General features: G+C 47.9%; 2 protein-coding genes across 2 annotated transcripts in view; both read left to right on the forward strand.

The window, feature by feature from the left end:
* The window catches only part of SLC26A11 (solute carrier family 26 member 11), a 9,178-nt gene extending 6,787 nt beyond the window's left edge, over positions 1-2,391 (forward strand). Inside the window, exon 16 of the mRNA XM_026036846.1 lies at positions 2,377-2,391. Within this exon, the coding sequence (XP_025892631.1) occupies positions 2,377-2,391 (15 nt within the window). The remainder of the gene's footprint in view (positions 1-2,376) is intronic.
* Positions 2,392-2,953: 562 nt separating this feature from the next.
* Positions 2,954-21,035, forward strand: part of RNF213 (ring finger protein 213) — a 44,420-nt gene continuing 26,338 nt past the window's right edge. Inside the window, exons 1-25 of the mRNA XM_026036848.1 lie at positions 2,954-2,986; positions 3,056-3,727; positions 4,374-4,558; positions 5,145-5,303; positions 5,563-5,756; positions 5,987-6,270; positions 6,919-7,187; positions 8,205-8,393; positions 8,934-9,132; positions 9,719-9,771; positions 9,971-10,124; positions 10,612-10,767; positions 11,305-11,403; positions 12,176-12,298; positions 12,684-12,867; positions 13,498-13,671; positions 13,953-14,111; positions 14,395-15,005; positions 15,743-15,908; positions 16,493-16,710; positions 17,253-17,393; positions 17,615-17,776; positions 18,222-19,362; positions 20,323-20,516; positions 20,687-20,839. Coding sequence (XP_025892633.1) covers positions 2,954-2,986; positions 3,056-3,727; positions 4,374-4,558; positions 5,145-5,303; positions 5,563-5,756; positions 5,987-6,270; positions 6,919-7,187; positions 8,205-8,393; positions 8,934-9,132; positions 9,719-9,771; positions 9,971-10,124; positions 10,612-10,767; positions 11,305-11,403; positions 12,176-12,298; positions 12,684-12,867; positions 13,498-13,671; positions 13,953-14,111; positions 14,395-15,005; positions 15,743-15,908; positions 16,493-16,710; positions 17,253-17,393; positions 17,615-17,776; positions 18,222-19,362; positions 20,323-20,516; positions 20,687-20,839 — 6,072 coding nt within the window. The remainder of the gene's footprint in view (positions 2,987-3,055; positions 3,728-4,373; positions 4,559-5,144; positions 5,304-5,562; positions 5,757-5,986; positions 6,271-6,918; positions 7,188-8,204; positions 8,394-8,933; positions 9,133-9,718; positions 9,772-9,970; positions 10,125-10,611; positions 10,768-11,304; positions 11,404-12,175; positions 12,299-12,683; positions 12,868-13,497; positions 13,672-13,952; positions 14,112-14,394; positions 15,006-15,742; positions 15,909-16,492; positions 16,711-17,252; positions 17,394-17,614; positions 17,777-18,221; positions 19,363-20,322; positions 20,517-20,686; positions 20,840-21,035) is intronic.

The raw sequence follows: 21,035 nt of genomic DNA on the forward strand, positions 1-21,035 counted from the left end.
CGGGGGCTCCGGGCGGGCGGGCAGGGGCGCGGGGGGTCCCGAGCCTGGGCGCCGTGCGGGGCCGGTGCGGGGGTGCGGCGGGGCCCGACCGTAGCCCCACCGGCCCCGTCCCGGTGCCGCGCGGCTCTCCCCGGGGTTCACGATATCCCGCTCTCCCAGCGTCCCATGACATCCTGGTGCTCCATGACACCCCCCCTCTCTCGGTGTCCCATGACACCCCCTCCCGTCCCTGTGTCCCATGACACCCCCGCTTCCCGGTGCTCCAGGACATCCCTCTTTTCCCCGTGTCCCAAGACACCTTCTCCCCCGCCTCTATCCCATGATACTCCCCCGTCCCGGTGCTCCAAGAACCCCTCCCGGTGCTCCATGACACCTCCCCTCCCGGTGCTCCATGATACCTCTCCCGGTGCGTCATGACCCCCCCCCCCGCCCTCCACGCCGGTGCTCCGCCATCCCTCGGACCGGCCGGGGCCGAACGGGTTAATTCCCCCCTCCTCCCCTCGGGGGTCCCTCACGATCCCTCCCCCCCGGTGCATCGCGGCCCCGCGGAGCTGCGGGGGCTGCCCCGCCCCCCCCGGTGCGTTGCTCCCTCCGGGGGCCCCGCACCCCCCTCCCGGTACCCCCGCTGCCCCCGGTGTCCGCTGGGAGTTGTAGGCAGACGCTCACCGAGCGCCCCTCATTTACATTCCTCTGTCCCATTGGCCTAACAGCCATTTGTTTTACATAACCACGCCCATCCCTACATTTCTATGCGTGTATTTGCATGCGAGCCCCGCCCTCAGGGTGGGACCAGTCCAGTCTCCCCGCCCCCGGGTCGCGCCATGGAGGCGGCCTCGGCGGCTCCGCGGGGCTTCATCCCGGGCCCGGCTCTCGGGTCGCGGCCTCCGGGCCGGGCCCCTCGCCCGGGGCGGCCCGTGCGGAGCGGCCCGGGCCCGGGGCTGGGCCTGCTCCCGCTCGGCGCGCCCTGCGGACGTGAGGTAACGCGGGGCCCGAGGAGGGGGGGCCCGCGCCGGGCGGTCCCGCTCCCGAGGGCGTTTGGTCCTCGAAGGTCCCCCCGCGGAGCGGAATATGTAAAATACATATATGTTGGGTGATACGTTTGTATTACATATGCACTATATATTACACACATATATGCATTATAAATACATATCGTGCTATGCAGTATTGCTCTTGTTATACATGAGGCGCGTTCTGCTTTTATATATAAGTATTTTCCCAGGTGCACTTAACGCATATGTATGTGCAGTGTGTGCGCATAGAACTGGGGTCATTTCTAAGGAATACATAGACGGAGGGGGGGTTCTGGGCTGCTCCCTTGAGGCTGAGGCCGCATCCCTGCCTCCCTTCCCAGGCTAATCCCCAAACTCGGAGGTGGGCGGGGGTGCAGGTGGGATGGTGGAGGCTCGTTACGTGGAGGCTGGTTACTAATTGCTCGTTACTTAGTGCTAATTGCTTGCGCTCTCTGCCTGCCTCCTCCCGTTCTCTCCTCCCGTTGGAGCAGCTCGGTGGCCTCGCTCCCCAGGATCATGGAGTGTCCCAGGTGCCGCTTCACCTCCAGAGACGCCTCTCCCCGGTTCTGCAGCAGCTGCGGGGCCCCGTTGACCCCCGGCGCCGCCGCGGGGACCCCCGCGCCAGGTAGGGGCTGCCGCCGGGCCTGGGGGCAGCGGCCGGCTCCTGCTGCAGCCCCGGGGCTCGCGCGGCCTCTCTGAACCTTTCCCTGCTTTGCAGTCCCTGCGGCGGGTAGAGAGAAGGGCTGGGGTCATTGGGAGCTCCCACGTGTGTGCTCCGCACACCAGTGCTTTGCTGGGGCCCGTTTTGCCAAGGAGCCGGTGTGTTTCCATGGAATACTGTGCTGCAAAGACCTGTTCCTGCTGATCCAGGATTTCCTGCACTCTTAGTGCCCTTAGGTTTACAACTCGCTGCCTGAGCTTTTGCCTCCTAAAAACACCTCAAAGAAATCAGTGCCCTCTGGTGTTAGCTGATCCTTTTTCAAAGAGACAGGACTCAAAACCAGGGCAGGGGCAGTGGCCAAGAGCCTGGGAAACAGACCTGTGGAAGGTGGGAATGTGCTCTGAGGCTTGGCTCACATCTGAGCTTTTTTTTTTTTTTTTCCACGGGTTTTAAGTGGGATAAAGATAATTGGTGCCTTAACACAGTGGTTTCTTATCTCGGTTATTCCGCTGCTGTGTGTAGGAGCCTGGGAGAAGGAAGGAGGCCCTGCTAGGGATGGAGGTGGTGTTTTTGCTAGTGGTGGCTATCGAAGGGGAAACAAAGCAGCTCTTGTGTGTTGAGCTGATGTGTTTAGTGAGCAGTTTTGCTCAGCAGCAGCTAGGAATGGTTTTGGTGCTGACAATGACCTTTGCCTCCTTGCAGGAGGAGGAGATGTGAAGGCAGCTCCGGGTGCAGGAGCAGAGCCCAGAGGAGCCGCTGCTGCGCTGGGAGCGTCGCTGCCGGAGAGCGGGAGAGCTCCGGCTCCCTCAGGGGCCGCTGGCAAGGGCCCTGCAGGCCGCTCGCCCTCTGTGAGCCAGCCCGAGGAGGAGGAGGAGGGAGCGTCGCTGCAGCCCAGCGCAGGGGCTGAGGGCAGCGCCGCGGGGCCACCGGACGCTGCCCCCCGAAAGGCGCCGTCGAAGGTGAGGAGCAGCAGGGCGCTGCTGGAGGACACACCTGCAGCCACGGCATTGATTTATCTTCTTGCATCATCCTCAGAGCTGCCCAGAAATACCCTGTTCTGCGTTACCTGTGAGAAAGCCATGAATATTAAAAATACCTCATTCTACCCGATTACTTGCATTTCACCTAATGTCCTTTAAACTGACAGTTCTCACTTTCTCTTCGAGCTGCAATGTGACGCTATTGTTTGGTTCCAGTTTTCGTGGGTATTTGCAATCAGATGGTAACCGCTCTTGTCTCCTCTCTTTGTGCTTATTCTCCCTTAACCCTGCATTGCAAGATGATGGTTGTACTACCTGCAGTGAGAGAGATGGTAAAGAATTTCTCTTTGACCATGAGTTAAATTGATATTTTTGTTGTGTTGTTTCCTTTTTTTTTGTAGAAAAGAAAGAGGAATAAAGCAAAGACAAATCCTCCTGACTCTGGGGAGCAGAACTCTTTGCCTCCTCAAAGCATAGAACTGGTTCAGGCACCAGAAATCGTTGATACATGTGTGGTTCCACCAAGCAATGAAGGAGCCAAACCTCATGGTGATTTACCTGGTGGTGAGAGTGAAGGTGCTTGTGAAAATGGTAGTGTCTTGGATCATGTGGAAAAGAAAGCTCAAAGTCTGGAAATAATTGCAGAAGCTGGTCACTGTGAAGCAGATGTGAAGATGCCATCAAAGCCAAGCAGCACTGGTGATGTGCCCATCCCATCTACAAGCTCCATAACCTCAGAGGAGAAGGTGGGTGATGGCAGTGCTGCAAAGCATGGAAAATCAGCCAGGAGTGATGAGGAAGGAGGCAGCGCTGCACCTGATGCTGGCCAGCTTCCCGAAACCAGACTGGATCCCCAGCCCTTGGACAGCAAAGACACACTGGCCTTGAAGGGAGACAGCGTGAGCATCTCCTCTGGCTTCTGCCCTGAAAGAGGAGCACCTGAAACTAGCCCTGCACCCTCCGGTGCTGCACATGCAAGTCAAGGTGCAAAAGCTCCATCTGTGGCCAAAAACTCCCAGGCCAGAAAGGGCAACCAGGAGAGCAGCCAGCAAGAGAGCCCTTTGACTTCCAAGGTAAATGGGTGTGTGAAAATTGAGTATTTGGTCATGTTGGAATATGTTTCCCTGCCTGAACTTTTATTGACTAGGTGTGTGTGGGAGGGTAGAGTCAAGTTTATGTTCTCGTGAGAGTGGGCATATGGAGAGAAAGCAAGTGGGAAGTGTCCCTTGTGACTTTGTTCTCCTGTGGGTTGGTTCTCCAGAATTAAAAGGCCGCTCATTTACTGCCGGGAGCTGTGAACTTGTGTGCTCTGCAGAGAGCTCTTCCAGGAGTGCTCTCCACTGAGATACACATCACCTCTAACCAAGAGATCTTTGTGCTGTGTGGGAATCCCTGCTGCTGTCACAGACAGACCTGTTAAGGTGGAAACTGCCCTTGGTTATTGCTCTGTCCTCTGGGAATCCATGGTGTTTTGACCTGATTTCCTCCAGTTGTGTGTGTGTTGGATTCCTCTTGCAGCCTATTCACTGTTCTCCTTAGCAAGCAGTTCCCTCTTGCTTCATTTGTCCTGACTGGTGTTTCAAGAGGCAAAAGTATGGAATTAGCTGTGCTTTGTGTCCTGGATATCTCTTACTGTCTGAGGAGATGCTGAGCAGCTCTCTTCCTGTCTCACTTCCAAGGTCTCTGACTTGGCTTCATGCTTTTATGCTCCTATTACAGAAGGAAAGTGCAAAAGAGAAAGCAAACAACCCAAAAGAGGAAGTATGTGAAGCAACCAAGAAAAACAGAAATCAGTGCAAAGAGCCAGAGGTTGCTAGAAAGGACACAGCTCCAGCTGTTGCCAGCAGTTCCAAGGACAGAAAGAAACAAAAGAACCAGAAACCCGTGGATAAGACTGAACAAAGGTGAGAAGATCCTTGCTGCTTCCCAGCATTTCCCACTTAGGGGATTTGGTGTAAGGAAGACTCCAGGCTGGGGTGAAGGGTTGAACTACTAACATAAGGTCTTCACATGTCTTGGGTCTGTGAAAATAGGAGCTGGACTTAAAACTGAAGCTGCTCACATAAAGGAGAGCTGGTTGCAGCATAAGTCACATATTGACTAACATGGTACACTTGGCACTTGAGGCCTTTTGAATATCCGACGAGTTAAGAATAAGATCTTTATTTATTTTTTTAACCTGAGGCCAGGACTGCTTCAAACATGTAATTTGCTGTGTGAGCTGGAAGCGGGGTAAAGCGCAGCAATTTCAGGTTACACAGGTTTTGTAATTTTGTGATATGCGGATTTTGTTAAACAGATTTTGGGCATTTTGTGCTTCCTTTATTAATCCCTTGGGGGGTTTGCATGAGGCGTACTGGGTAGCATTGGTTTTAGGGTGAAATGCTGTCGGAGCTCATGCTTCAAGTAAGCTATCAGTTCAGAAAACAGTTCAGTTTTTCATATCACACAAATTGTTTTAAGCATTCATTTTAATTCTTCCCGGTGCAGTTCTGCAAGCCAGAGAGGTGATGTTACCGTGTATTTCCATGCACTATTGTCCAAAGACTTCAAGTTCAACCCAGACGATCATAAAGTGTTTGTCAGAGCTGGAGGCATTTCTGGCTATGAGGACTGGAAGGAGAACATTTGTGAGATGACCTGCACAAAGTAAGTACTGTGTTGAGTAACGTGTCAGGCAGGGGCTACAATTTGGTACCAAACCCTATCTGTGTTCCATATTGTGTATTGCAACAAAAGGTTTTCATCGTGAGGATAAGTATTCCAGGTAGTCATTGGGGCAGGAAGGGGGCCAAAACATTGCTCTTTTTTTAAAAAATGAGGTGACTTAAGAAGTGGGGAGCATGTATGTAGAACAGCTGGCCTGTCTTATGGTTTGTCCTCCTTAGCTGTGTTTTGTTTTATCTAGGTATCTAGAAGAACATGGATACCTCATTGAAGGCTGTGTGACTCTTAAAAAAGAAAATAAGGATAAACATATTCCTTACAAATACTGGATTAAGTCTAATGAAGGAAAATATGAATTTATTTATAAGAAGTCTTTAACTAATCAGGTGGTGAATCGCTGCTTATTTATTAGAAGCAGTTTGGTCCATGCTGAAGGTAAGCTTTTCCCACTGCTTTTTGCAAGTGGCAAATTGGTCGTGGGAGCAGTTTTGTACAATCAGGGATCTTCTAGGGATGGATTCTAACTTCATGTGGACCAGCCTTGTTGGAATCCATTGGCTGAGGCTGGAGCTTCCTGGGTCTGTGGGTAACTAAGACAACAGCGTGTGTGGATGGATGTTTTTTTTCTCCAATGACTTCTGTGTTCTGGTCTCTGCTTCTTACAGAATGGCATCAGTACGATGATATCGTGTGTGCTAAACCCTCCAAGTGGGAAACTTGGTGGAATTCTCTACCCTTCTCTGATGAGGACAAAAAGGTGGTGGAAGGAAAAATAATAGCAGCAAATATTATGCTAGAAAATATCTTCAGTATCCTAGAAACCTGGAGTCCTGTCAACCTGGAAAGCTTCCTCTCCCAGCTGAGACAATTCTATGTTGTTACAAGTGAGCCAGAAGTATATGAAGGCAGACATATTCTGTGGATAGAGTTAAAGTTTGGAAAACCTGAGGTAATCTGTTTTCTTTTATCAGATCTTAAGGGACAGAAGTTAAGTTACTAACCATAGCCTTTAATTTTGCTACTGACCTTGTTTATCCAATTTGGTGTTCCAGTCAAAAGCTTCATGTGTGACACAATAAATGTAGATCCTTTCATGGTGATTGCCAGTTCCTGCATTGAGGAACCCTTTTAACTAGCTGCAGTTTTGGTCAGGAGCAGAGCTACAACATGGTGTTTTGGGAAGAGTTTTGCCTGAATCTTAACTTCCTGTGTGCAGCCCTTTAGCTCTGCTGCCCGTCACTGTGTTGGTCACTCTGCCTTCTTTGCACTTGTCTGTGACTCCAAACCTACAGTTTTTGGAGACGAGTGCCTCCTGGCCTAGTTCTGATGACTAGTGCAGAAAGGGCTTCTGGAGCCCTGAATTTCTTACCTTGCATAACTTGGAAACACCCATCCTCTTCGGGAGCCTCGCACCACCACACTTATTTATTTCTGTGCTCTCACTCCTAGATCTGTAGGAGAGGCTCCAAGGCACTTGGGAGTAACCATGTGTCCTGGCCACCCAAGCTCGGCAGAGCTTGGCTTAAGCTGAAAGAAAATGACTTGTAGGGCAACTAATGCTCTGGTGTGCAATTGTTTCCTTCCTTCTTTGTCCTAGGTAAATGAATTGCTCCTGAAATACATGAAGAAAATAGCTCTTCCTTTCTTGGGCCCGGAAGGTCCAAGTGCCTCACAGAAGGACATGGCAATAAAAAGTAAACTAGCTCTGGGACTGGTCATTCTGACAGTAGTTGAAGAATTTAACCTGCCGCTGACTGAAAGTGGTCTGGCTGGTCTGTGCAGCCTCTTGTGTTTGGAGGACAGGGTGCAAAAAGCTGTACAGGATGAAATTCGGCACACCCAGAATGCCTTTAAAGGGGTTACAAGGTATGTAGGTGTTAATGCTGACCTGTGAAAACACTTCTTAATGCCTCCTTTTATCCAGTGTGTCTAGAAGGAGTAAATTACAACAGCAATCGAAATGTGCAGAGCAGTTAGTATCTTGCATTTGAAGAATACTGGTTTGCCAGTTCTGCTGCACTGCTTATTGACAGCTGAGCTGGGCCAAGAGCATGTTGCCTGTCACGGTTTCCTTCTGAATCTGCTTTTCTTCCTGGATGCTGTTGTTCGCCTCGGGCTGTGAGTGGAGGGATTCTCCCCTCCACTCGAGTTCCAGAACACAGTCATCCCTCCACTGATACCAGTTGGCGGCTTCAGGGTCTTTATATCCTACTCGCTGTAGGGCAGACTCATGCAGTAGCCAACTGACAGCAGTGTGGTAGGTAATGAGTGTAGCACCTTGTAGTCACGCGGTGGGGCTCCAGCTCTTAGAGTATCACTGGAAAATTCAGGTTGGAAGGGTTCTCTGGAGGTCTCTGTTCTGACCTTCTCCTCAGAGCAAGGCTGACGTTCGGGCAGGGCTGCAGGCTCGTGTCCAGCTGAGTTCAGACAGCATCCCGGGATGGAGCCTGCACAGCCTCTCGGGCTGTATTCCAGTGCCGCATCCTCCCTTGTGCGTAACACCTTGCCCTTGTGACCAAGCATAATCCTCCTTATCGCAACTTGGGGGGCTAGAGCTGTCACGAGGGTGTCTGGATGCATTTATAGCTCTGTGCAGCTATTTCACAAAACCTCTGGCTGAGCTGGGGAGAGCTAATGTTGGAAACTGTAGATTAACTTATTGGCAATGCTACGTTATGCGATAATCATAGGATTTATGCAGTGAGATTGAAAGTAGGATTGCAGCTTTGAGGTTTAAACTTCACTCCTATATCCTCTTCAAGGAAGGTAGGATTAAACTATAATTGTAAAAAGTTATGTGAAGATGCATGATGAAATATAGTGCTTTTTTGACAGACTTTCTTTTATCCAATGTAAAGACTTTGTTCTATTTTTTCTCCTCAGTTTGACATGTCACCTGACAAACTTGTGCCAGAAATGCATAGACGGCCGAGTAAGCCACTGGGTTTGGGTCCTTCCTCTTCTGCACTTTCTCTCTGCTCGTCCACACCATGAACACTCTCAGGTGGCAGAAGATATCTGGGCAGGGCTGGAGGGGCTTCCGTTTGCTGACGTGAGGCAGAGACATCATATGTGAGTTTCCAGAATGTCTGTGGCTTTCCAGAATTACTAGTTTTAACCAGGGCCTTTGGTGGCCTTCGTCTCTTAATATTTTTTTTCCTTCTTTTACGAAACATGGTTCTATGATTCTGTGAAACAAGAAACGTAGGATGTTGATTGTGGATATTGAGAATATGTGAACACAGCTCATTGGTAGCTCAAACATTATGATGTCCAGGAAAACTGCACAGCAAATTAACAAAATTATGGAGAGAGGAAGAAGAAAGAGAAGAAAAGGGGGAGGGGGGGGGAAGCTGTGGAGCAGCTGGCAGGGTTGGTTAAGCTTCATGCGAGCTAAAGCTGTTTGTGCAGAATCTGAGCAGGACGTCAGCCATTTGTTGTCACCTGATGCTTCTGCTCAGTAGTTTGATGCTATGATTACCAGATCTTGAGATTTTTACCTGTCTTTGATGTAGGTGAAGGATGCACGTGGTCAGTGTTCTTGAGGGGCTAAACCAACTTTAGCCTCTTGTAGCCTGAAAACTTGAAGCCTTTATTTTGTTTTCTATCCAGGGGGAACCTGCTGCAGCTAATGAAGGAAAAGAAATACTTGATGGAATTTGACAGGACTCTGGTCAAGTCCTGGATCTGTGTGCAGCCCCTGGAGAGTCTGGCTGAATTTATAACCGAGTTTTCCAGAGACTTTTTAGATTCTCTTCAAGGTGTTTCTTACAGATTAGAGGACATCCACCTTTCCTGGAGCAATGCTAAGGTTTGTTTTCCAATGGCTTTCCCCAAGTGAGGGATAAAGGCTAAGGCTGGTTGATAACAGGTCAGGTCAGAGCACAAGGAACTTAAGATGTAGCTAAAACTGTGGGTGGCTTTTTTTTTTTTTTTTTCTTTTTTTTTTTTTTTTTTTTGCTCTGAAGTAGAAGGTTCCCAACTTCTCAGACTGCTGCCTGAAACTCTTATTTGCACAGAGCTTGAGTTGTGGGTGCTGTGTGAAGTCCTCTTATTTAAAATATTTTCCTGCATGTGAGGAAAACGTTCTTTTATTTTTTCTGTCTGTGAGAAGAACAGAACTGGGCATTGCAATTAAAAACAATAACGAAACAAAAAACCCTGTATGAAGTTTGGCTCTTGGGCCCCTGATTGTTAATATATACATTGGCTGTGGCATGGGGCACTCACTGATGCATTTCTGCTGTTTTATAGCCTGCGTATGAAAGTACTGAGAAGTGTGAGAGAATCCTGAATTTGTTCTTTCTTAGCATCCTCCTCTGAGAGCAAGTTCCTCTGAGAAACCAATCTGTAAAATTAGTTCCATTTTCTAATGCTTTATATCTTTTACTTCTTAGGTGGTAGAAAGTCTTTTAGAGAAGCTGCTGTGCCTCTTGGAAGAACAGGCCAGGTAACTGAAATGTACTTGTCTGTCTCTACTCCTCTGCAGCTACCAAGTTCCAGGGGTTTTTCCCCAGATGGTTGGCTGCTGTGCTGGGTTGAGTTTGTTCTTTGAGGGTTGGTTTTGTTTTGTTGCCTGAGCAAGTCGGTATCCTTCATTCCGGAGCCAAGTGACGAGAAGATTCTCCCTTTTTATTCCTGTCCTTCAGAGCTCTGGACGCTCGCTACTGGCAGTCCTGCCTGGCCGTCTGCCTCAAGCTCCATAAGGCTGTGTGCAAGCGTGCGAAGCAGGGCTGGTGGTTCAAGATTCCTGCCACTTCTGCCAAGATGATTGCAAGGACCGCCAGGCTTCAGCTCACAGCAGTGAGTCCTGAGTCCCATTCAGGAGCGCATCTGAATGGGATGTGCAGGAGCGGTACCGAAGTGGTGCCCTAGGCTCCTTTTAGATCATGGATCTTCTTCCTCGGGAAAGCTTGGTACTCTAATCAAAATTGCAGGACTTCCAAGCACCTGTGAAAAAAAAAAATAATGATTTTGATTGTTCTTACTTAAAGTAAGCTCAGATACATAGTCATGGGTTTTATGTCTCTTTTTTATAAAAAGAAGCAAACAAAAACCTTAAACATGTATATCGTTTTCCATTCCTAGAATGAGAGACTTTTAAGCACAAACTACTTTTCAGCCTTGGACTTTTCCCAGCCTCCCTCTCCTTTACTCCGATAGTCCTATTTATTCAAACAGACCCTATTCTTGGGCTGGTAGATCTTCTGTTTCAGAAATATTTACTTAAAACAACCGCTAATTGCTCTCCTGTTTGCAGCTGTTCTTATTTTTCTCTTCTGTGTGACAGATTCCAAGAGAGGAATCCGCCCAGGGAGTTCCAGTGCTAGAAATATTCCGTGAAGCGCTGTCACACACTCGAACCTGGTTCAGAAATGTTTTAAGCACCAACCTCCTGGAAAGGACTGCTGAATCTGTGAAGTTTTCTTTTCACTGGGAACTTAAGGTTTGTCTTTTAACAATCAGAATAAAAATGTGGTTTGATGTAGAATGAGTTGGGGATGGATAATGCAGGACACTAACTCAGTAGTTGTCTGCTTTAAGGCTGTAATTGATAGGTATTTCTCAACTCACCTTGTTCTCCTTTCACTTGGCTGACCTAGGAGGAGCTGCTCCTTGCTGGTGTTCGGCTCTAGCTGTCACCTTGCTCACCTTGTTTTGCTATTCATCAGGCAAAGCAAGGAATGACTTTACACCTTGCCCAAGCCTCATGCTGCCAGCTCTCCTTGGGGCCGTTTCCAGCAACAAGGTTCTTCCAATGTCTCCTTTTAGCAGCAGGAATATTTGGAGATGTTTGGGCTAAGCTATCTGTTGTGATTCTTGGAGTGTTCTTTATCGATTGAACAGTGATTGAACAGGTCTGTCTGCCTCGGCTGCAGCAGATGCAGGGCCGCTCCTCAGTGTGGGGTTGTTTTTTTTGTTTCCTTCGTTTGCTTTTCAGTTTCAGCATTAGTGTTTTGGGCTTGTTTGCTTTTTGCCTTAGGCCTGGGATGAATTTGTGAAGATCAGCTTTCCGAATGAAGACTTCACTGAGTTTTGGAAGAAGACTTTACTTGCAGACTTGGGTGGAAGAATTCGTCAGGTAGGGGCCCTCCAGGAGATCATCATGTGTTTGCAGGTCAAGTTCAGAGGGAATGACAAGTCCTCTGTGCTGTTTGTGGAATAATTTCTAGAGCCTGGATGGACACCTTAAAACGTAGCTTTGCTATGAAATTTCCATTGCTGTTATAAACAAGGTTCTGGAGGCTCGAGATTGAACATTGAAGCAGCTTTTGGTATATCAGAAACTCCAGTAGAGCTCAGGCCTCGCTGGGATGCTCTTGTTTCTAGCAGCTTTGAAGGAAAATGTATGTTTTGAGTAATCGCTGTCCCATTAGTTTTAAGAACCTGCTGGTGTAAATAAGACGATAAAGAAGGTGACTTGGCACATCTTTTTTTCTATTGACTGGGTAGAAGTTGGATTGTCCAGGCTCCCAAGTTTACTTACCCTGTAAGTCACTTCAAACTTGACGCTGTGTATTTTTTAATCCCCTCCCTACATAAGGTCCAAATTCTTTAAGCTGTTGAGTTTCATGGTGTAACTAGGAAACAAGTATTTCCTGGGAGAAGCCTGGCTTGGCTGGAGAGATACATTTTTAGTAATAATGTGCTTTAAAAGGAAACAGTGTAAGATTTGTTTCCTGTGTATGCAAGTTTCATCTCACTTGCAATCCCTGATGTATGGTGCAGGGCAGGTGGTTGACACTGCTAGAAAACATAAATTTTCGGCTTAGTTCCTTTTGTTGCAGCACTTCTGCGTGCTTTGAGTACACTTTGGGAACTTTAAGACGTCTCCCTTCTCTTTTGTCCTACAGGAGCCTCCAGTTAGTCAAATCTTAGCATCATGCTGTTGGTATAACGTATTTGAAAACCTGGACCCTTCCATTGGCTGCTGTTTCAGAAGTTGTGCCATAGAGGCTGTGACTGCAGCCAGCCAGGTATTGTGTTTTCCCTTAAGGTAGGAGGAAAAAAAAAAGGGGGGGGGGGGGGTCTTTCTGCTGCATAGGAATCCTGTATCTAGAGATATGTGTTGTGATGGAAAGAGTGGCACAGTTATTCTCATTTGAATTGCTCTGGGTGTTTCTGTTTATTAAGCCAACAAATAAAATACTGGGCATCTAAGACCCACTTAAAGAGTCCATGAAAAGGACTTTTGCCATCCTAGCTGCTGGTGTCTGTCGGGTCAGATGGCTCTTTGGAACATGCCTTAGCACAGGAGGTGTGTGACTTGCCTCAGGATGAGCCCCTGGCTCGGTAAGGGCTGAACCAACCCAGTCCAAGCACTGATACCTTCTTCTCCTGTGTCTTGTTGACCTGCTGCAGACTCGGACCAATCTCCTTGACCTGATACCTCCCGAAAACATGAAGAGACTTGGCTGGCTTATATCAACCATTATTACAAAGTCATGGCCCATCAAAAAGAGCGGGCAGTCAGAGGATGATTTTGATGAGGTTTTGCACCACTTGCTTACATGGCCTGACATAAAGCATATCTTCAGCTTTAATGGTATATCTGTCTGTATGTCTATGTTTGTTCTTAATGTTTGTTAAGAGTCCATGAGAATCTGTTCTCTGCTGTTTCATTCTTAATCCTCCTTCTGAAAGGCAGGAAATGAATATATACAAGTTTTCGTGCTCTTGTTCCCTTCCCCATCTCAAGATTCAAAATATTCGGGCTGATGTTGGAGATAAAAGCCTAAAGAAAGTGAGCTGGTGTTCCTGCAGTGCTGATCCACTGCTGCCTCTTCAGGATTTGTACCAAACTGCTGAATCTGTAGATCCATTGGATATGTACAACATGGCTTATTTTGAGAAGTTCTAATGTGTTATTACTATGTAAAAATGCAGAGTTTTCAGTCATATGAGTGGTCTAAGGTGGCATGTGTTTCCTGCACAGGAGTTCTTCATACATGCTGGGGCTTAGGTAGGGACCTTCCATGAGGAGATGTCCGAGCTACTCTCCTGAAATCCTGGAGCTAATTTTGTTCAGGAAACATTGAGGAGTTGAAGGATGGTGTGAAGAGTTTGTAGGCTTCTGGGGTAGGCACTTAAGTGGGAGATGGAAGGACTGTTGTTTCCAAGTAGCTTTTGTGAGGCAGGAAAGATCTAGACTTTATATATTTTATTTCTCGAACAGGAACAAACACCAATGTCCTAGAACAACTTTCAGATGAAGCAAAAGATAAAATGGCCATAGCAGACTCTGTGCTTATGAGCGTCACTGAGGCTATCCAGGAAGGCTGCGTCCTTGTGAAATATTTGAAAGAGGTTCTTCAGCACGAGGAGCAGTTCGTCCGTATCTGGGAACTAAGTAAGTCCCAAGGTGGCCAGGCTGGCTTATGGCATCTTTGTAGCAGTCAATAACCTACCTCAGTGATCAATAATGCTGTATTGGGACTTCACTTGTTAGACACTGCAAGGGTAGTACTTTATCATGAGCTGCTGGATCTCTGTTGCAGGGTGTAATTGGTGCTCCCGCTCTCTGTTGTCTGCATTTCACTATCATTTTGGCTGTATTAATCCATACCCAAGTTAAGGGTGCAGGAGGTGGAATGTTTTTTATCTTGTGACCACAGTCAAGTTTTCTTTCAGAGCACAAACAGCTAGTGCATGAAGACGGAGAAGCACTGCAGAATGAGCTGAAAGAAGTGCTGCGGAAGAGGCAAGAAGAGATGACGCTAATTAGGAGCGAGGAAAAAGCAATAGGAACCTTTCTGGGCATGTGTAGGAAGGTGCAGACATCTGTAAAAGGTATTTTCTGACAGAAATTTTAAAGTGACAATTCCAAAAAAATATATTTTTTCTTTGACAACTATTAGACTTTGTAAATAGATTTTATTGACAACTAGAACAACAACAGGGGGTGAGGGAGAGTTTGAGAACAAGTGAGTGCTCAAGTGTCAGACGATATTTGGAAGGGTCCATGTGCTCATAGCACTGTGCGACTCGGGGCCCACTCAGGAGATTAAAGAAAGCAAGCTGGGCGCGGAGTAGATGACTGATGTTTGACTTGACCTTTGTCTATGTTTTAAAGTGTCCGTGGCTGAACTGGAGCTTCAACACGCAGAAGATCTTTCCTCAAAAAAGCTGAATACAGTGGTGAACGTGGGAGAGACGCCTCTAAAGACCTACTACAGTCTGAGCCAAACCCTAAAATTCTTTGTGCAGAAAATGTACTCTTTTAAAGACAGCCTGATCTTCCAGCAGTTCTGGGAAGAAGCAGCCCAGAATATAAAAAAAGAGTATGAGGATGAAGATGAGGATGAAGATGAGTATGAAACTTCAGAACACCGGGAGGTTCCTATATTAGACCTTAAGAATGTGTTTGATAGTCTCATCTCCCCTTGTTTTGAAAGCTATGAAAGGTTATATGATGACCTCAGATCTGGAAGTCTTACACTTTCTGCAGTTGATAGGATTTTCCAGGAGTTTACAAACCATTCTGACGATATCAAAACTGAGCTAAACACCATGTGCAAACTGAGACCTGGAGAGAAGACAGACTGGGTAGATCAGCGACTTCAGCAGATAAAGCAATACTATGAGCTGCATTTAACTTTTGATGCTGCAAAGATTATTGCTAATGTCAAAGAGAGTTTAAACCTCTCTGGTGACTTCACTATCCTGGAAAAATTGCTGGACATAGTAAGTATTCGCCTCGTGGACTCTTTGCTGTCAAGGTGTTTGCAGGAAAGCTTGGGTAGATCTGAACCTCCCAGGAAATCAACCCCAGCTTATCAAGAGCTGCTATTCTCTGACTTAGAAAATTTATTTGGGATAAAAGTTTGCGTTCAAACTACGTACTCAAGTGCCTAATCTTCCCTAAGAGATGCGTGCCTCTTGGTGCAGGAGGACCACAGGGGCAGTGTCTCAATCAAGGTCATGCGCAGTGACAGATCTCGAGTCACAGAACCCAGGGATATGAGATCCTACATCATGAAATTGGAGTGTCCTTAGCCTTCTAGTCCAATACATTTGTCGCCTGTGCAAGCTACAAAGTGCTTTCAATGCAGTTAAGACACAGTTTAAAAGCAAAATGCACCCCTTTCTCCCCCAAGTCTATAGCATGGAGCAAAGGAGAAGATTGGTTTAGATGGCACATGAGAAATCCAAGGCCCTAGAAGGTCATGTGTTAAGGAAAGTGACTGCATAGCCTCGAGCCCAGTGCGCCTCCCTCACTGCTGGTGTCTGTTTTCTGTACTGCTTTTTGACACCAGGCAGTTGTGCCCGTCTGGCCACTTTGTTCTTTAACTAGTCCATAGATGTTTTCCTGTTTGGCTTGTGGTTTTGCAGAGGGCTTCCCTTAACCTGTTTGAGAATGGTCCATTTGAGGCTAGACTTCGCTTCCAGCTTGTGAATATTTGTTTGCCTCACTTTTATAGACAGAAAAGCTTGAAAGTTACAAGACACAAAAGCTGTCCTCCATCAGCGCAGAGCTTATCGCTGCCAAGGAACTGCTGCAGGGGATCACTGAGAAGCGTCGCAGATGCCTGCAGGAGCTGGCCCAACAGAAGGAGTTTGTCTGCTGGGTCAGGGAGGCGCTGACAGGTGGGTGCTGCCCGCCTGGGCACCGAGCTGCTGCTGCTGCTGCCCGTTCTGGGAGAGAGGAGCAGCACCCTGTCCTGCCCCTCCTGCTTTCTGCCTCCTCAGCTGCTGCTCTTGATAGTTAGAGCATCTCTGGCAGGTTCCCATGGGCACCTGTAAGGAAGTGCATGCACCACAGCCCTGTGCAGCTAACCTGCCTGATGCTGGGATGGTGTAAGGGGCTGTAATGGGTGCTGCTGGGCTTCAGAGAGCTTATTTAACAGAAGTCATTCATTTAATAGGATATCAGTTGTCAGACTAGTTACATGCCTGTCTGCTTAGTTATCTTATGAGCACATGTGTGCACACGCATCGCTCTGTATGTGCAGTGTCCACCTTCCTGCCTGTGACTCTGCTGTTTATAGCAGTACTGGGAACAGCCAGGTCCAAGGATGCCATTAATGTAGATGAATTGTCCAGTAAATTTATGAGCATGATGGTGGAGGGAAGTTGCAGGAGATGCTGCATCATCTGCAAAAAGGGATGACATTGGATTCCAGTAAAATTGCCTTTTTTTTTTTTTTTTCCTCTAATTTATCTCACTTAAGATATAAATGAGCTGAAGGTATTTGTAGACTTGGCTTCCATCTCTGCCGGGGAGAATGACATGGATGTGGATCGTGTGGCCTGTTTCCATGATGCCGTGCACGGCTACTCCTCCCTGCTCTATGACCTGAGGCAAGAGTCGGGGTTTGGTGACTTCACATACTGCCTGAAGAAGCTGTGGCGAGCTCTGGGCAGCGATGAGAACCTTCCCGAGAAGCTGGTGAGTTCTGCTGGAGCAGTTCCCCTCTGCATCTGCTGCGTTTCTGCCTTCCAAGAGCAGCCAGAGAGCTGACTGAAGAGGACAAGTTCGTTTTGTGTGGAGGCATTGCAAAAGTTGGGTTTGGGGCGGGGTTTTGTTTTGTTCAAGGAAAATATCTTATGCATCTGTGGCCCAAAGATTCAATGCAGCAACAACTATTGTTATAGCAGAGATTTTGCCAGAGAGTTTCTTAGGCTTTTAAATGTGGTACGGTCCAGTCAGTCTTACAAGAGTTTGATACAGAAGGGAAGGTGGGTGACTGAGCTGTCTTATTCCTTTGGAGCAAGAGGCTTCCCAAGCTTTGTTTGTTCCGCACTCCAAAGAGTTGTTACAGGGCAGCTCTGCTGAATATTCAAACTGGTGCCTGTAGTTGCTCCTTTCTGCCTTCCCCATCCCGAGACTTTCTTATGCCAGTCTAAACTGTCTGTCCTGAATATAGTCCTGGAAAGGGGTGCGAGTCAGAGTGCTTAGGGCAATACCATGTGCTCTCCCTGTCTCTGCAGCGTGCTTCAGCCCAGCACTTACACTGGCTGAAAACAGTGAAGGAGAGCCATGGGTCTGTGGAACTGTCATCACTGTCGCTGGCAGCTGCCATCAACAGCAGAGGAACCTACATTATCAGAGCACCAGCTGATGGCCAGAAGGTGAGGCTGCTCGGCTCTGCATCTGCTTGAGCTGCCGCAATGTCAGGCTGCAGTCCTGAGCATGATCTGCGCTGATGGTGCTCCAGTGACTGGCAGAAATGTGCTGGAGTTTCTCTGTCACTCTGTGCGGTCTTTTGTGGAGGCTGCTGTCTCCTCAGCACCCTGCTTGCACGTGCAGCCTCACTGCACCGCAGCGCTGCTCACGACTTGCTCTCTGGCAGGTTTCTTTGGATACTGTCCTGCACTTCACGCTCCCAGAAAGCTCAATGGATGGTGAGACATCGCGGAGATACTCCCTGGAGGAGCTCCGTGAACTGCAGAACAAGCTGATGCTCATGTCGGCAAAGGGAGAACAAGGCCTGGAGGTGGAGAAGTTCTCGGAGGTCAGACTTTAAACCTATATCGAGACTGGGACTGGACTTTTTCCTGAACATCCATTTACAACTATGGTTCACAACTGAGATGTTGGGGATGGGCTGCAGCAGATGGAGGTTTAGCCCTTTCTTGATTCCCTGCTCTGGTGGAGCTAGACTGGAGATGGGATGGGACTGGTACCCTCAGTGCTCTGGCTGCACTGGAGATGCTCCTAGCTGCGAGAGCTGCTATTGTGGCAATGCATAGACTGAATTTCTTACTGGCTTCTAGGGGATGCTCACATTAAACAGCTACAGGGAGCCTTTTATTAGACTGCAGGGCCTGATGCACCTGGGCTAGACCAAAGCTTTTATTTTAATTGAAGGTCTTCCCTGTATGTCATGACTGGGACTTGTCTTGGCAAATTTACTTTAGTGTTTTTTTTTCTTTTTCTTATTCTCTGTCCTCACACAGGTCTTTTCCAATGTCCAAAGATTTGCACAGTCCTTTATAGACCTTTATTCAGCTGGGAACGTGCTCTTCCGTTTCTGGCTTGCCCGCATATATTGCTCTCCCAAAAGCGAGTCATGTGTCGTCCTAGACTTCTCCTTGGCCCTGATCCCAGGGCTAGAAGGGCAAGGAGAGGTGGCCACTGTGCTCCCAGGGCTCTGCAGAAAGATGGAGAGTTTCCTGGAGAGGTGGAGAGCCTTCATGAATGACAAGCGATCCAAGTACTTCCACTTGAACTACTACACTGCTGAGCAGCTCGTCTATTTGTGCGGAGAGCTCAAGAAAGGGCAGCCCAGCCAGAATGCCCTGATGATGCTTTCGTTCCTAAAACACAACTGTACCAGTCAGGATGTCCTGCGAGCCTCCCGGAGCACGGTGCTCGCCAGCTCAAGGAAGGCCATTTCCAACTTGCCAGCTCTGCTGGAAGAAGAGAGGGATCTGCCGGCGCAACTGGAGCGCATCTGGCAGTGCTACATGAGCAGCATGAGCTCCTTCCTTCCCAGCTGCCTGGATGTGGACACACTGGGCCGCTGGCTGAAGAACCTGGCGGGCCTGGAGAGCGCGCGCGTGGCGCGGGACTTCCCGCAGGATTTCCTGCGCGTTGGCCAGCCCAACCTCATCACGTGTCCTCGCTCCGACGTGCTCTCTGCTGCTCTGGCCATCTACATGCACAGCCCCCACCAGCCCCTGCCCACTTTCGATGAGGTTCTCCTGTGCACGCCACAGACCACGTCTGAGCAAGTGGAGCTTTTCCTCAGGAGGTGCCTCTCTCCTAGCAGCAGGGGAGAGAAAATTTACACCCTGCTGTATGCGGATGAGCTAAGCTACGATGTCAGTGCCAGGGCGGAGGAGCTCTTCCGCTGCCTGCAGCACTACAACAGCGTGTATCAGCTAGTCATTCTGTGCAACTGCAACAGGGAGCACAGCTACATCCCCTCCGTCTTCAGCCAGTATAAAGTACACATGGTCCCCCAGAGGCCCCTCGCTGAAATCCAGAGATACCTTCAGGACCACTACAGGGTCACTCAGCCTTTAAGCTCAGCTGCTTCTGTGTTCAAGGACAACATGTGTGTTGGGATTGTGTCTTCCAGGAGAGCTGGAGTGGGTAAGATGGCACATGCAAAGTCAGGTCTGCTGAATCTTGAAAACCAGAGTGGGGTTCAGCTTGCCAGGTTTTCTGTGTTGTTAAGAAGCATCTAATCAAAGAGTAATTCACTTTCTTCCTAGTCAGTGAAGTGAGATGATGACTCTCCAGACAGCTTCTTTTACCCTGGAATAGGCATCACCAGAAGGGATTCATCTTGCTAATTTGACAACTCTGTCTTCCCAGTGGCCTGGTGAAAGCTTATATCACCTGAACCACATGTGAGATGCTGGATAAGATGAATCTGACCACCTAAGGTTAAATAAACCTGTAGGAAAATGTGCAGGAGATGGGGCCAGGAATTGCAAGCCTGCATATTTTTCCCATATAGGGATTGATTACGGACAGTCCCTTAATGCAAAAAGCTAGAGGGCACTAAGTGAAGCTACTGTGTGGTGGGCTCAAAAGGAAACAGCAGAAGCACGTGGTTCTTCAAATAGTGCATAATTAAACTGCAGAATTCACAGGATATTGTGGAAGCTGAAGTTTTACACAGACTTAATATTGAGTGAAACATCCCTCAGCACCTGTTAAACACAGATTTATTTGGCATAGCAGTTCCTGAGCTGCAAATCACTGGGAAATACTCTGAAAGTGTTGCTGTATGTCCGCAGTTTCTTGCCGTGTCCTGTAATTGCTGCCCTTTGTTGGAGGTTGCTGCTCCACTGAGTGCTTGGGCTATCCAGCTGTCTGTGTGTGCTCTGTGTTCCCTGTGTGAACTTCAGACCTGCACAGGAGCAGCATCAGTCCTTGCTACATCCTTACACTTCTAGAATGTTTTTGGAGGGTTCAAAAAATGGAAAATATAGACCCTAAGCATGTGACTTGCATTTTGCTGATTTTGCTCTTGTTTTCATCTTAATACGGCCCTAATGTGACTTATATTAATTGCTTTAATTCTTTTGTGTGGCATGACAACAGGAAAATCTCTCTACGTGAAGAGACTGCATGAGAGACTTCAAGCACAGCAGCCTAAATGTGCAGAGCTTCTGAAAACAATCAGGCTAATAGACCCAGAGGTGGATGAAGATAAAGTGCTGAAATCTCTTCTGCCTTTTCTGAAGAGGCACCACCAGCTGAAACCGATGATATTCCACTTCGATATCACCTCTTCAGTAAGTGCATCACGCTTCACGTGTGCCCTTCCTCAGAGGGCCTGTGTGGATCCTTGCAAAAGTTGTCTCTTTAAAGATTTTGTTTCTTGGTTAATCTTTTTTACTAGGACCTGTTCTCTAATCACAATGAGTAAACAAATGGGAAATGCCTTTCTCTTTTCTGACGATAGGTACAAAGTGGAATTCCAGAGTTTCTCTTCAAGCTGTTGGTTTTGCAGTATCTGACAGATACGAATGGCAATATGTGGCTACGACAGAAATGCCATTTATACATCATTGAAATCCTTGAGGTATTGCCGACACCAAACAAAGCAGCGAGACACGTACGTACGCAGGAACACTGATCTGAGTTCCTTGTCGCTTTATCCACAGGGCTTTCGATGCAATTAGATGTGAGTTGTAGAGACTATAACTGTAGCTAGAGTATAAAGAGTTCTTGTTTGCTTGGGTAACTGTGCATCTCTGTTATGAAGTGGTGCCAGAACTGGACAGTAGATTAGGTTTGTTGTGGCTTTCTTG

The sequence above is a fragment of the Nothoprocta perdicaria genome, unplaced genomic scaffold (genome assembly GCF_003342845.1).
Source record: "Nothoprocta perdicaria isolate Ctin4 unplaced genomic scaffold, notPer1 scaffold_187, whole genome shotgun sequence".
NCBI classification, from domain to species: domain Eukaryota; kingdom Metazoa; phylum Chordata; class Aves; order Tinamiformes; family Tinamidae; genus Nothoprocta; species Nothoprocta perdicaria.